This window comes from Ambystoma mexicanum, chromosome 7q, assembly GCF_040938575.1.
Source record: "Ambystoma mexicanum isolate Mex_15411 chromosome 7q, UKY_AmexF1_1, whole genome shotgun sequence".
Classification (NCBI taxonomy): Eukaryota; Metazoa; Chordata; class Amphibia; order Caudata; family Ambystomatidae; genus Ambystoma; species Ambystoma mexicanum.
This window is the reverse complement of record NC_090941.1, coordinates 1,013,308,581-1,013,324,979: the sequence shown is the minus strand read 5'-3', so window position 1 is coordinate 1,013,324,979 and position 16,399 is coordinate 1,013,308,581. Positions and strand designations below refer to the sequence as shown.

Sequence of the window (16,399 nt, the reverse complement as noted above, 5' to 3'; positions counted from 1 at the left end):
AAACTAACTAGAAGTGATACATGTGCCTTTTTCCACGCAAAACTCAACTGCACAAACTCTGGTGCTTGCTAATAGGTTTTTTGCAGCCGGAACCTTTTTGCCTGGCTGGGGCGCTATACGTTCATCCTAACACTTGACCATCAGAGGTCACTTTCACTGTTAATTTCGACACAAAGAGGACCGAGACAGAGATGTGTATTGGCGGCATGCCTATTTAATTTATTTATTTCTGATTAAGATCAGTATTTGCCCAATTCTCATACCCTGTGTCTTGGCCAACAGAAAATCCCATGTTTAGCGCATGCTGACGAGATAACAATATTACATTGAAACCCTATTCAAAGAACGTTAAAACGTATCCAGGAATATGCAGATTCTAATGAGTTGTGTATTAATACCATAAAATCCAAGGCAATAACATTCAATTGATCTGGGGAAATGGCTAAACATTCCTAGTATATTAACCCCTTAAGGGCCAAGGGTGAGTATGCTCGTCCTTTTTGCCTAGACTTGCATAATAGCCTGGCAGTTAATTAAAAATGGGAAATTAGGGGAGCTCAAAAACTTGGTATATTTGGAGTTTTATCTCTATAATTATTTGTCAGTTTTGGCTGAGTTGACAAGATTAAGAATACAAGTTAATATGCTTATAAGAAGGCCAAAGGAAATGGACGCCAGATTCGGAAGATTTCCGCTGTTGCCGTTTTTGAAATATTACAAATTGAAGGAAGACCCTTCACTTTTATATGGATTAGTCCTGGAAGATCAAGAGATAGTTAAGCAACATTAAAAGTGACAAGGTTCATTGTGGAGAGGTGTCTTTCGAATCGCAGTATGTGTTCCATCATCTAGCAAACCATATGAATTAGGGTAGCTACCCTGGATGTCGCGACATTCACTGCTCTTCTGAAATATCATCAACCCAATCAATAATACTCTGAATCATAGCCATGCTCAAGAAGTAAAGAAGGGGCGGCTAAAGCTCTGATTTCATTGGTAGAAGAATGTACCAAGACTGTGGAAAAGGTAGGGTCTGAAACTGAATTCCTTGTTACAGAACCCAGAGAACGATCAAAAGAATTTACGAGAGTTTCAATGGGCATAGATGAGAGGCTCCATCTTACAATACACATTGTACAAAGACATTAGGAGTGAAGAGAAAAAAGTAGGCACACTACCACAATATTTAGTAGTAAAATTCCCAAACTATGTCTGGAGAAATCCATTTCTGAGGTTCAGATCAAATGTTACCTTCTAGAGAAATCCTCAGTATTAGGGGTAATTGTACAAACATAGAAAGCAAATGTTGCTATTGCTAAGTGGGAACTACACAGGACACTTTGTTTCACATGTGTGTGGAGTGTGACAAACTGGCTGAAACAGGTTTGGATATCATACCAGTGGAACGAATAAGGAATCCTTTTGATGACATATTTTATACGGCAAACAAATATCATTAATTTGAGCAACTTTAAGGTTTGCTGTTCGAGTTTTAGATGGGGAGACATTGTGAGACTCTGTATAGAGATTACATGTTAATTCTATGTATTATTAATGTTAATCTTAAAGGATATTTGTACCGCACACTATCACCACCGGAGTGGTCGGCTCGCGCTATGACGGCTCTGAAAAGGGAAGGAGGGGTGAGTTAGTGGGAACGAGCGGGAAAAGTGCAAGAGAGCAGTGATGTGCTGTTGGCAGCTTCAGTTCAGTTAACACCGTTCGCTGAGCTTGGGATGTTTTCCGGTCGGTAGCCGTCGTGTGCTGTTGTGCAAAGCTATGTGTGGTTTATTTTGTTGTTGCAGTGTAGTGAAGTTTGTGCAGTTTGGTGTGCTATAGGGTTAACCTATATTGTGTAATGGAATTTGGGATTACTTGCATGCATTGAAAATGTATAGAAGATGTGTTTTATAAGAGGAATTGATAAATGAATTGTGTAAGGTTTAATTTTGACTTTTGCATGATACAATACATATTAAAACATATTGCAGTTCATTTGTATTGCAGCAATGATTGTGGCAAATAAAAGTTTACAATTTATTTTAAAAAAACACACGAATTAGGCACATTTTTAAACATTCCACCTTTAGCAAACAGAAATAAGGCACGTTTCCCAGGATCACACAGTTTGGTCAAAAAGGGGAAATGGATTTAGAGCCCATGTCTTGGGAGTTACATAGTCTGCGATGCATTCTATTAGACCACTTTGCCAACTAAAAAGAGAGCAATTTGAGCCATGTCAGTTTTCACTAGTCTTCCATACTTCGAAAAGGCTGTCAAAGTAACTCCTGTTATTCCCTCCAGTGACCCAAAGAACACCTAAAGGTGTGTTTTAATTAAAGTGCATCCTTTATGCCAGCTGTTGGTCATTGCTCCTGATTTGACTTTTGGCAGAACAAGATGCTTCCCCCCCCCACAATTATGAGCAGATCAAATTGGCGCAGGAAGTTCCACACTGGGAGTTATTTAGATACTAATTCGACTGCTGCGAGAAAAGACTTTCTAATCTAATTTTACCCATTTGACCCACTTGTGTGATCTTGGATTAATGTCCAATGCTTAGAAGCAGGCCAATTACTAATATAAGCCCGGACTTCATCGCCTGGCACAACCCTTTGTGGTCTGCATGGAACCCGCGCGGTTCATTTATGATATGATGTGGCATTTATAACGCGCCTATTCACAAGTGTTTTCACTTCCGGTCGCTAATGAGCCACCAGTGCCCATGGTTCTGGTGTGTCCCTTCCTGCTCTCCATCGTTTTGTCATCAGTCATGGAAATGGAAACTGGCCTCCCTTTCCCAGAGGCCCATATCAAATTTTTGGGACAAAACCTCCCTTTGTCTCTAGAAGGTATACGTGCATCTGGTTACATGTTCAACATGGGGAACCAATCCCTGCACATTGCACTAAAGCATTATACAAATGCCACACCCGCAATTTGCGGGCTACTTAGTCTCTTGATGGCCCTTGCCCTCGTTCGCGTCTTTTATTTCGCTCGAGCGCCTTGATTCAATTTTGTGTATTTAAGAGCCAGTAGCAACTAGATTCCCAAATTTACAAAACGCAACGAAACACAGCATTTGTGAATAGTAGCATTGCTAGCTCCAGGTCCATTAGACTATTTATTTGCCTTTTTAAAGCGCTCCTATAGCCCGGGGGCATCGAGGCACTGTTACAGGTATATGTCTGTTAGTTGCGTATTTATAATGCAATTAATACCCGGAGGTTTCTAAGCACGGACCCGGGGATCGAACCTGTGTTGCTTCGTGTCGTCTTGTTTCCAAGACGAGCACATTGCTGCTGAGCTATCGTCCCGGGACTGAGGACAGAGTTGACAAATTACTTGTCTGATCTCATGCTTTCCCCACAATAAAAAGACGATCCTTTTTAGTTATGTTGTGTTATGTTATGTTACGTTGATTAAAACTGCACACCGCTACCACCCAGGGCAGTCTCAATGTGACCAGTTGGACATCTCCATGTGCTTATAGCCTTATACACCTCGGGGAGGGGCCATTATTGCTTGTGATAATGACCCTTCCCCAATTTATAGGCCTGTGGTACACCTCAGGCATTTACTTCAGGAAGGTCATTATCCTCTGATACTAAGCCCTCCCTTGGTCTATACAGCTTCATTCTAGCCGGCTTCATTCTAGCCAGCTTCATTGTAGCCAGCTTTATTCTAGACGGCTTAATTCTAGCCAGCTTTATTCTAGACGGCTTCATTCTAGCCGGCTTCATTCTAGCCAGCTTCATTCTAGCCAGCTTTATTCTAGACGGCTTCATTCTAGCCAGCTTTTTTCTAGACGGCTTCATTCTAGCCAGCTTTATTCTAGACGGCTTCATTCTAGCCGGCTTCATTCTAGCCAGCTTCATTCTAGCCAGCTTTATTCTAGGCGGCTTCATTCTAGCCGGCTTCATTCTAGCTTGCTTCATTCTAGCCGGCTTCATTCTAGACAGTCTAGTATAAATATTGGTCACGCGGTGAGTTTGGTCATTATGACGGCATTCTTGCCGGGACACATTTTCTATAGGTAGATCTGAAGGACAATGTGTAATAAATTGCTTGCGGAGCGCGGTGCTGTAGTGGTCGCGCCCAGGTGGGTGGTCAATTCCCACATCTGCGCAACTTCCAATCACTGCATGACCAGCTGAGCGCAGTCTAATCTCCCCACTACCATTATGGACAAATAAAATGGCAATTATATGAGAGCAGATTTGTACTCCTCTTAATCTCTGAAATTAAAATCTCCTCAAGCAGAAACTCTGCGCCAACATTGGTCAAATTTGCAGAACGGAAAATAATGAATGCTGTGCATTTGAAGAAGCCGATCTCAATTCTATCGCTAAGAGGTGGGCAATGGTGGGACATCTGCAATCCACTGCCCACGTTTAGATGGCACCCACTCCAAACGCAAATGTATCCCTTGGGAGCAAGGCCGGTTTTATACCAGATTGCACCCCAGGCGGGAAGCATCATTGGCGTCCCCGCCCCAAAATGTTGGAAGAGGTGCTAACTTTAGTGATGATGGGGAGGGGCAAACTTACTTGTGTGGGGGCATCTAACTTCTTTACACATTTTAATGAGACTATTCTAGTACAGCCTCAATGTTACAATCAGTTAACTCTCTCCTTCACTTATAAAACCAATCAGAAACCACACACCTAAGCACTGCTGTGAGAAAGAGCAGCCTCCTGCCCCTACCCTTACAATCACTCCCCTGACATGCAAGTATGAACACCAATCCAATTTAAATTGCCTAAAAATGTATGCGGATGCTAACAAAATATTTTACATTAGTCATTTGCTGGGCATGTGTTAACTGTGCAGCTGCCACCACCATTTATTGTCTGTGCCTTATCCTTTTACGGCTCTGTTCGTCTGACCAAACATGATGAACGGAAGAAGGGTGATCGCTGGAGTCTGAAATATCTTACTAAGATAAGGGAGAGGATCATGGGGTTTGATGTGTTTTGCTTAAGATTCCAGGGGTCAGATCTGTATCAGTGAAGCTGATCATGTGTATTTACCTGGGCTCTGCTTGATTCACTAGAGGTGAGTGGTTGGTGCAACACAGGTGGGTGGGCGATCTAACAGGTCGCTGTGCAAACCTTTTATCCCCACCCCCTAATTTGTGACTGACCAGGTGCTTCTCTCTTGCCTGTATGCGCCTCGGTGTGTGACTGGGTGCAACACAATGATGGGTGCAGCTTTGTGTCTATGTGTGCCCTGTGAAGTCTCTTAGCAAACACCAGCAGCATGGGGAAGCCTGGCCTGGGGCACCTTTGCGACAGATCGCAGAGTGTTCGGGTAGTGAGGACGACCCACAAAATATATAAGCCCATGCGGGTGCTGTATCATTTCTCTGCATGGCCATGTTAGCCTGCAGACAGTCACTAATATTCAAGTTGATTGCATTATTTCATTGACAACACAGATGGTGAGATAGAAACATAAATAGTGGACTTCTAAACATAGATTGTTGCTTCTGCGGTCTACAACCCCAACCTTACCTTGTGGTATTACAGTGTAATACTACATTCTGAACGCCCGTTCCTCTATAGTGTTTACATTGATTGCCCAATATTAATATTAAATAGAAGCAATTTTAGGTTATTTTACACTCTTAATGAATGCACTTGATGTTTATAAATTGATGTCTTGTGCTACACCCAGAGCACGGAAAAGAAAGGGCTTTTCACGTCTGTGTTAAAATGTAATTAAAATGATTACAATGGTGTTGTGGGAGTCTGACTGGCGCCCCCTAGAGCCTGGTACCTCAGACAGCCGCCTTCACAGCCTGATGCAAAGGCCGTCCCTGCTTGGGAGAACGATCCGACACCTGGACTCTCCAACCCTGTTGATCTTTTCCATGCAGTACAACACCTTCTATACAGAGATGCTTGAAAACCCGGCTCTGCCCTGGAAGAGCTCCCTTCCTGAGGACCTCCACTGACCCTGCTCACACTTATCCAATGGAAATGAGTCTAGCATGTCCGAAAGATCCTTTCAGTGGATCCTGGGCCACGTCCCCCTGCATCCCTTTGCCACACTGTAACAGCATATATCGGTTTGGAAGCAAGTGCTGGAGGGGGGGGGGGTTATTTTGACAGCATTACAGCCTTTTCCCACTTAACTGTGAGGGTTTCTGTAAATGTAAAGATATCATTATTAGATATGTTTACAGTGCAAACCCAGCTCAGGAGCAACAAAGTGCTGTGCAGGTCCTTGAGCAAAATATTGGCAGTGAGAATTTAACAAGTCATCAAGTAAACATTAGAAATAGCACAGTTCAATATACATATGGGGTTGTGCACATCAAATTATTGTCAGATATTGATATGCTGAGAAGAGTGTGCTTTACAAGGCGGCCCACTCGCACGTTAACTCACTTAATCATCCACTAACCCATACACTCATTCACTCATCTACCCATCACCCCACTCAATCACTCACTCACTCACTCACTCACTCACTCACTCACTCACTCACTCACTCACTCACTCACTCACTCATCTATCTAATAACCCACTTACTCACACACTCACTCATCCACCCGTATATCCAACCACACACCCTCGACTTACTCAGTCATTTGATCATTTACTCACTCATCCTCCCACCCACGACTTACTCACTCACTCATCCAGACTCTCAGGACGTCTTGGGACAATACGGGTGGGACAGAAGACTGGTCCGCTTTTCAAGATGCCCCGGAAGTCTTATTCCCATGTGCCCCGGAGCAGATTGTCGTTGCAGGGGGGATATCTCTGGCCAGTGCTTAATTTTTGGGGGTGTTTGCCAGGGTTCAGCCCTGGCACCTTTTTCTGAGCCCCAGCGCTAAGTGTCTCGGACTCAGTTTGATTAGGATGTGGTGTTTTGATAACTTTATTGTTGTAACTGCCAGTCACATAATAAACACCCATAGAAACAGAGCAAAATATAAATGATGATTGTGTTTGAAGATGTTCTCTAGCACCTTGAAGCGTCTCTTGTGCTAGATGGAATTACCAATAAAGATCTCATACCAAAAAACCTGACAGACTCAATGGGAAAGTACTATTTTATTCTCAATTCAATAAAGCAGGGTACACCGGCAGACATCGGATTGATGCTTGCACACACACACATACACACACAAACTTTATTACCCAGGGTTCTTATACCCCATGTGTTTCATCTATGATGTCATTCTACAAGGCAAACTGTAAAACCTATTTGTGGGAGGGATTAGTTAGGGGAACATATCTACTTAAATGGCACTGTCATGGTCCAAGGCCCTCAGGCCAATCTCCTCCTCTTTGATAGGCGCTTCCCTTGCCTCATCAATTTCCTCTCATCTCCTGCTCTCCCCCCTTGACTACCTTGCCCTCTCTCTCCTCCTCCTCCTCTGCCCCTCCTAGGGCTCTTTCTCCTCTGCAGGGCGTACCTCTGATCTGTACCCCTCCCCAGAAGGTCTTTAAGGCTGGCAATGTTTTTCATCTCGCCACTCTCAACTCTCGCTCGGCTGTCAAACACTAATCTGACATCTGCCACCTCCTTGAAGAACTAGACCTTGATGTCCTTGGTCCTACTGAGACATGGTTCACGGCCAGCTCTGTTACGAGCTTTGACACTCTCCTCCCTGATGGCTACAAGATCCTCTCAGCACCCAGATCCTCCCGGTCCCTTGGGTAGCCCTGATCTTTCCTGAGTGGATTCCTGCCTCTAGCATTCCCACTCAGACCTACTTCTCTTTTGAATGCCTTGTCTGTAGGCTTTCTCTCTCGCCTACCCATTCTATTACTGTGGTTACCATCTACCGGCCTCCTGGTCAAATCACCTAATTTCTCTCTGAGTGGGCAGACCTCTCCTCCTCCCTCCTGGCCTCTACCACTCAACTCCTCCTCCTTGGTGACCTAAATATACATTTAGACTCTTGTTGCTCCTCCTCCGTACTCTTCCGTGACCTCTGCGACTCCCTCTCCCTGTCCATCCTCCCCTCTTGCCCGACTCACTCTGCAGGGCACACACTTGATGTCTTGATCTCCTCTGACCTCCCCCTCTCCATCCTTCTGACCACTCCTCTCTCCTGGAGCGATCACTCCCTCCTCTCATCTCATCTCTCCCTCTCTTCCCCACAAGCAAAGCCTACCCCAACACTGCCACCTACCTTCTGGGACATCCGGCCCATGAAGCGTGTGTCAGTTGAGGCTTTTGCCGCCACTTTCTCTCCCCCCCTCCACCTTTAGCTGTCTCTCATCCTGATACAACCCTGTCTCTGCTCTACTCTTCAATTTCTGATACGCTTGATGTTCTTGCCCCTGTCATGAGGATCCGTTTGAAGTCCAAAGCCAAGTGCAATTCCTGGTATGACTCTGACCTAGCTACACTTAAACGTAAGTGTAGGGCAGCTGAGAGGAAATGGAGGACTTCCTGTTCATCCTCTGACAAACTGGCCTGTCGCCTGCTACAAAGGCAATACCGACTCTCTGTCCTCACCAAGAAGAGAGTCCACATTCAAGCTCGTGTCTCTGCGGCATCTAACAACTTGGCCGAACTCTTTCAAATCTGCAAGGAGCTGGCCAACCCTGCTGCAGTCTCTACCCCTCCTGTTGCCTCCCAGGCTCTTTGCAATGCTCTTGCTTCTCACTTCATTTCAAAAACCCAGGACATCCTGTCCACCCTCTCCTCCCACACTCCTCCTCTTCCCTCTCCACCTGTGCTTGCTGACCCTCCTTTAGCCACCCTCCCACCATTCTCCTCGTTCTTTCCTCTTTTCACCCCTGACAAGGTTGCTAGACAAGTCCGAACTATGAAAGCCTCTTCAAAACAGGTTCATCCCTGTTCCTCTAAAACCATCAAGGACCACATTGACACCCTCGCTCCGGCCCTTGCTGAAGCACTACTTTGTGCATCCTCTTCTCAAGAAACCCAAAGCTGATCCTTCTTGTCCAGATAACTATCGCCCAATTTCCATTACTCCCTTTCTTGGCAAACTCCTGGAAAAGTTGGCCATCTCTCAGCTTAACCTTCATTCCAATTCTGTTGGCTGTCTCCATGACCACCAGTCTGGCTTCAGAGCTGCCAGAAGCACGGAAACTGCTCTCCTAAACATCTGTGAAGATCTGCTCACCAACCTTGACTCTAACATTCCCTCTGTCCTCATCCTCCTCGATCTCTCTTCTGCCTTTGACACGGTTAACCATACCATCCTGCTCAACCGTCTCCGTGAAAACTTGGGTATCACTGATCAGGCTCTGGCCTGGCTGACCTCTTTCCTCTCAGATCGACACTCCGAGGTCCAACCTGGGTCCTTCCTATCATCTATCTTCCTCTCTACCTGTGGTGTTCCCCAATGGTCTAACCTCATGCCCTGGCTTTTCAACCAATACCTGGCAACTCTCGCTCACTGCATTGCCATTTTCTGCTCAAATTTCCAGTGCTACGCTGATGACACTCAACTCATTTTCAGGCTGCCCTCTGCCACCACCTCTCCCTCTCTCATCTCTGATTGCCTAACTGCCATTCAAGATTGGTGTGCCGCCAATGATCTTTGTCTGAATGCCAGCAAGATGGAGATCCTCCTCATCGGCACACCTTCACCATCCTTTCCCCTCACTCTCTGGCCGGCCTCCCTTGGCCCTCCTCCTACCCCCACCTGCGACGCTAAGAACCTCAGGGTCATCTTTGACTCCACCCTTTCCTTCTCCACCCACATCTCTGAGGTCTCTAAAAAGTCAAATTTCTGACTGCACCTCCTCAGAGGTACTCTGCCTTTCCTCTCCTTCCCCCAGAAGCTCATGGTATCTCAAGCTCTGGTTCTCTCTAGCTTGGACTATTGTAACAGCCTCTTTCTAAATCTACCTGCCTCTACTCTCCGCCGTCTGCAACTAATCCAGAACAGGACTGCGAGACTTGTCCTTGGCCTCAAGCCCTGGGATCGTGTCTCTCCAGCTCTGAAATCTCTTCACTGGCTCCCAGTGGATGCAAGGATTAAATTCAAAACCCTCTGCATTGTCCACAAGGCTTTCTGGGGCCTGGGTCCAAAATACCTTCAGCTATCCCTCCGCAAATACCTCCCCTCTCGAGCTCTTCGCTCCTCTACCTCCAACTCACTCAGGGTCAGTCGTTTTTCTAAGAAACGAGCTGGGGGTAGATCTCTGTCTTCGGCTGGGGCCTCCCTCTAAAACATGCCTCCCTGCCACTCTAAAACTTGAGGAGAACCATCCCTGGTTCCGGAAGCACCTCAAGACCTTCCTCTTTTCTTCTGCCTTCGCTCCCCCTTTCTCCTGCTAATCTGTTCTCTCTTGGCACCATGCACCTGGCCACCCTCTGTCTTTTGGGCCCAGGTACCTGCTCGTCCTGTCACCCTCCCGCACTGCCTCCGGGCCACCACTTGCACTGGGGTCTGTATCAGTACCCATACAGCCCCCCCTTTTTCTTCCTGCACTTATCGGACCTACACTGTCTGCTGACTTAAACCTAGCACTTGCAAATTGCTGGCTGCATTACCACTGTTTGTTGCCTTTATTTTTTATTTATTTTTATTTATCTGTTTCTCCTCTGCTTTGCACTTTCCACCTCTCCCCCTTCGATGCACTTTTCCCCTCCTCCCTCCCATGCACTTGCGCATTCTCAATGTCACTGGGCCTAGTAAGATCGCTGTTTTGTTCTCACCTGTTCCCCTCCCTTGCCTTGTCGCGCTCTGAAACACTTGTGTACGAGCGCAATACAAATAAAACATCAATCAATCAATCAATAGAATGTGTATGGGTCAATACTTTATTGTCTGTCTATTATCTGTAAGACACACCTCAAACTACCTCTAAATATGTATAATACTGATTATAGCAGACAAAATGGTAACGGGTTAGTCTATGCAACATTGTATAGCAGATTGCCCCATAGACCTACTGATTTGGTTGGCATTCCCACCAAACCTTGGACATTCGGCTCGGCTAGCAGCACGTAAAGAAACCGAAACCCAGGTGCCTGAGTCACATCAGATTACTCCCCACTTTCCATTTTGGTCCATCATCTCTCATCAGCCTGACCATAAATCAAAGTTTCCCGTCCGTAGTTGACCTTGCAGTTGCTCTCTACTCTGGTATACACAAGGGAGTATGAACACATCACTTTCTTCAATCACAGCTTAATGAATAGCCCTTGTGTTTGACTTCTCCATCGCGTGTCAGGAGACCACACATTTGTCCATTTCGACCTCCTATTTACTGCTATTTGATTCAATTATATTAGGTGTTATTACTCCTTTGGCCTCTTGAGACTTGCTCATCCCATCTTTTTTGAGCCTTATTCACTGTTAATTGTCCAATACTTGGCTCTTGCACATGTTTTCATCTTCTTTAATCTAAGTGAAATATGTCTCTCGCTAATGGTTTATCCCTCTGCTTCCCTTTGTGCTTTGCAGCTAGTGCTTGAAATAACATCCTTGATCCCAAGCCAACAAAGACTCCTCATTGTTTGCACACAAAGTTGTTTTCCAGCGTCTCCTGACTCTGCAGCCCTGGTCTGTTTCTGAAGTAGCTAGTATGAATCTTTGCACGAGCCGACGTCCATTTTCCTATCATGGCCGTCCTTGCCACGTTATATTTTCCTCTGTAGCAAGCTTCTATGTATCCTGTGTACCTTGTGTTGCTGCACATTTACACTTGTTGGGCCACAAGATACTTGATCTTCTTTTGTATACATGAATACTTTTATCATTTTGCACATGTTTCTCTTGTTGCTCCAGTTAGATCATCATTTTTAAGTATTTTGTTTCAGTATGTCCTCGTATATCTTCTCCATGACATCATTCTGGCCTCATCAGATTTCACTCCGTGCTACATAATATCCAATCTTTGGTGCAGACATCCTTCCACTCTTTCAGTGCAAGGGTACATTTGTTACGGTTGTCTGAGTGTATATCATCTCTCTTACACTTGTTGTGCTATTGGAACAAGACAGGGGATCCCACATACAGCTCGTCTCCTGTTTCCGCATGACAGCAGCGAGGGGGTGGGAGTTAGGGTGTATGCCTCCAACTGCTCCTCTACAAAGACACACTTAGACATTTGTCTCATGTCAAGGCACAACAAGTATGTTATTTTATGTGTATGTTGATTGGTATTTGTAAATCACACATCTGCTGTGATCGAGTACATCCGGAAACCACAATAAGCTGGTGGGTGTTGCAGCTTTGACAGCATCTGAAGCAGCCATGGGTGGTGCCAACAGTTGTGGGGGAGCTGCCCATCCTGACCTGTCAGGGGCATGTTAGAAAATATTTGAGCCCCGGCACTTATATTTTTACAAATTAAGCACTGTCTCTGGCTGGTCTAATCCCTCAGGCATTTGCAATGGGTGGAGAACAAACTAGATGAGGGTCGGATTGGCTAGGATTTCATCCCTGTTCGACTAGAGCAGGGGTATGTAACCTGTGGCTCTCCAAAAGTTCCAGACTACATCTCCTATGATCCCTCACCATTGACTATGCTGGCTGAAAGCGATGGGAGTTGTAGTCCAAAACATGTGGAGATCCAAGATTTGCCAACCCTTTTACTAGCAGGAAGGCAGATATTAATCTGAAGCAGCTCACTGCAGCGTGACAAGGTCCAGAATCCATACGGAGGGTTAGACCACAAATGCATACAGTTCTGGATTCACACCCATGTCCCGCCAAAGGCTGCGGGGATTCATGTGCACTTGTTCACAAGTAGATGGTTGGAAATCCACACAAATCCTAGACCTTGTGCCTGATCTCACAATTTAAATAAATAAATAAATAAATACTGAATTCCCTGGGCTGCCGTGGCGCGTTCAGGGACCTTCTCAGGTGTGGACTTGGAGCAAATCCTCATGAAGCATGTGGTTGCTGAGCAAAGTTGTACGCATGCCATTGATGGATATTTGTCATTTCTCTGGTTGTGTCTTGGAGCTGAATGCTGTAACCCTGGTAACCCGTGCTGTTCTCCTCTCCTTCTCCTAGGATGCCCTGCTGAGTCTGGGTTCGGTCATCGATGTGTCTTGCATACGGGAAGTCATCAAAGATGTGCTCACCGCCGTTCTCCCAAAAGTGGTAAGTCTGATGGGGGGGGCAGGGGGGAGTTGCAGGAGGGATAGAGGCTGCCATCTTCCTCCGTGAGCCTTTTTGACTCCTGGCATATGACGTGCTTACTTATTCCCGTAGCGAGTCTAATTGACCATCGGGAACAACAGAAGTAGCCAATCAGCACTTAAAAATTCACCAGCACAGCATCCTTAATAATTGATCTCGGGTCCGGTGCATTTTCATGTTCTCTTTACAAGGCCAAGCATAAATGAGTCTGTACTGAGATGAACCCACGCTGGGTACAGCTTTGCTAATTGTATGATCATATTGTTATCCTTCCAAATATTTTGTCTGCTGCATGACGTACATATAGATACAGGTTGTAAACATACAAACTTCGAACTGCACCAGAAACCCTGTTCCCAGAACCAGCCTGTTACGCCTACGTGCTTCCAGGATGTGGGGGGAGGGGCTGATTCCTTTCATTTGAGCAATGATATCTCCAGTTGCCCGCTGGATTGGCCTGCAACGCTCTGTGGCCCAAGTCATATTCCGTATCACAGCAAGGGCCCCAATGCCATGCCCTGGTGGCATTACCCGCTGATCCAGTTGGCAGTCCTGGGTATTATGGATATTGGCATCATGAGGTTAAGCCCCGGGGAGCTAATAGTGTGTAAAAATTTAGAAAAATACTTCACGGAAACTGTAGCATGGAAATGGTAGCCAGGGTTCCCGTGCGGAGTCCCTCTTCTATTTCCATAACGAGGGACAGAGGAGACAACGAGGACGCTAGGAAGAGGAGGCGTGCCAGGGAAGTGGGCAGTCCATGTCCTGGAGGAGAGAAGTAAGGAGGTGGGCTCAGCCAGGGATGCTCATTGGGGCGCAGCAGTGCTGCCTGGAGGCGGTGGTGGGGGAGTGGAAGGTGGCGAGAGACAGAAAATGGCATGTGTGAGGAGCACTCAACTCACTCCGAATGTTGGGTTGGGTCCATCGTTCAGCCCATGTTCGGAGCCAGCTGATTGGTCCACTCACCAGCCCTTGCGCTGTTGTATAATAACATTGGCAGTGGGTTGGGTGGTCATGTAGAACACCTAAGCTCTCTTTGTTAACTAGTGTTATTTCTGGTGGTACATAAGGATTAAACTATTTTGGCTGACGTGTGCACAAGACGCCATCTAACGGTGATTATGGACGGAAGATCTGCTTGCGTGGCCTATGCTGGCCCAGTACTTAGGACCTAATTAGAGACAGACTACATGGAGACGTGGCTGGTCTCCATGACCTTTATTCACTTACTGAACTTCCCTTTCCGTTGCTCCGCCCTTGCTCCAGTACAGTGCTCCCCGTGAGGGCCCCATGCTGCAACACACAGTGACTTTTGTTGGAAAGATCATCCTTCCTACGGATTATGACTAAAAAACAAGCATTTACACTCTCGGCCTAGTCTACGAGGCTCTAGGAAGCATCGGCAAATGTTATAGTCCTCCAGACTTGCCAACATTCCATTTCGATTGACTATATAGTTGCTCAATGTCACTCTTTGCCCCCAGCGTTCCCCCATGTCACTACTTGCCAATTTCACTATCTTCAGACATGCTCCATAGTTCCCTTAGTTATTTCCAATGTCTTCCTCATTGCCCCAAGAACTGCCCTTTTCCTTCGGATTTGTGCATGTGCCATTTGAAATGCCCCATCACTTCCGTATGCCTCTCTCATTGCCTCCAATGTGGCCCTGTGTCACGCAATGTTACTGCGCTTAAAGCCACCCCACACTCCCCCAGTTCTGTCCTATGACACTCTCATTGCTCCCAAACCTTCACGCTTGCACTCATATTTCCCCCTATTTTGTCAAATTTTCACTCGTATTGGTCTTAAAATGCTCCATTGATCATACCTGTCCCACATATTCACTCATTTGCCCCATTAATGGCCTATATCAAGGGCATTAATGCCTGAATTACTCTATTGCCGTTTACTTTCCTCTTTGCCACTCTACCAAGACCACATTGTCATTGGCATCTGGTTTGCCCCATGTCATTCTCATTGCACCTTGTTTGGATTATTTCCACTCTTATTGCTCTAACATTGCTCCATCAGCCTCAGTTTTTCAAACATATCACCAAAATGGACCTCCCCATGGTGATGTCCAGAAGCATCTGCCAGGTAGACAGCACAGTTTATCTGCAATAGGCAGCAGGTTTGAGATCGGCACCAACCATTGGTGATCACATACATGAACGCCAGTGTTTCAGAATGCAGTAGGGTAATAAGGACAGGCCAACGCTGTGATGTAGACACAATAACTTTTATTAGGAATTCTCACAGCTTCTTCAAGGGGTCCGTGTGGGGGATTCCCCGCTCCTCTCATGGTTTAACACCACCTCTCTCTGGCGCCGGGGTGTTGACTTTACAGCCCCTCACAATGGTCAAATAATGTCTTTAAGGCCTATGGAGAGAGGGGCGGGCTATTTTCCTAGTCTCACTCAATATTCGTACTTAGAATGTCACTGGAGACTGGGGTTTTGTTTTCATAGACTCTCTCAATGTTCTTACTTAGAATGTCACTGGAGACTGGGGTTTTGTTTTCATAGACTCTCTCAATGTTCTTACTTAGAAAGTCACAGGAGACTGGGGTTTTGTTTTCATAGTCTCTCTCAATGTTCTTACTTAGAAAGTCACGGGAGACCGGGGTTTTGTTTTCCAGCCCCTCACTTGATGCAGTGAGTCTGCACGCTCACTGCGTGTCCTTCTCTGGGTTTCCGATGGGCAAGCTCCTCTCACCCTTTCTCCCTTGCTGGCAAGCTGCGCAATGGTTGCGCCGAAACATTAACTTGGGCCCTCAACACGGGCCAACAATTCACTGCTGCCGCCACCAGCAGCACGGCAATGTTCCTCCTCAACAATGCCGGGCTCTCTCAATGTGCCCACACAAACTGCTCCTTGTCTTGACCGCCGCTGTCGGAAAACAAACCAGAGAAAAGCACCTGTCAATTCCGGACTTCCTGGATCCCGTCCCATGCACCCATCAATCATCCCTCCCTCTGTTCGCTCTCGTCATTTTCTGTGCTACCTTCACCCCTTTCCTCACAGACCGTCCTTCCTGGGCCCCATGTTCGGAATGGGCATGTGAGCGTGACAAGAAGTCAGCTTGGGCCATCAGTCACCCCAGGTCAGTGGATCGTCCGAAAGGAAAATGGCTGTAGAGACAGAAACCACTGGCGTATCTTTGGATTTGTATCCTTGTTTCGGGCCAGCTAGACCAAAGGAGCGTGGTTTGTCACTAAGGTGAACTGAGGTCCCAACCGGTAGTACCGCAAGGTTTCGACCACCCATTTGATGGTGAAACACTCCTTTTCAATGGTA

General features: G+C 46.3%; 1 protein-coding gene across 3 annotated transcripts in view; it reads left to right on the top strand.

The window, feature by feature from the left end:
- Window positions 1–16,399, top strand: part of PDE2A (phosphodiesterase 2A) — a 2,546,881-nt gene that overhangs the window by 1,434,272 nt on the left and 1,096,210 nt on the right. For all 3 annotated transcript variants that reach the window (XM_069640246.1, XM_069640248.1, XM_069640247.1), the window contains one exon: window positions 12,974–13,063. In XM_069640246.1, the coding sequence (XP_069496347.1) occupies window positions 12,974–13,063 (90 nt within the window). The remainder of the gene's footprint in view (window positions 1–12,973; window positions 13,064–16,399) is intronic.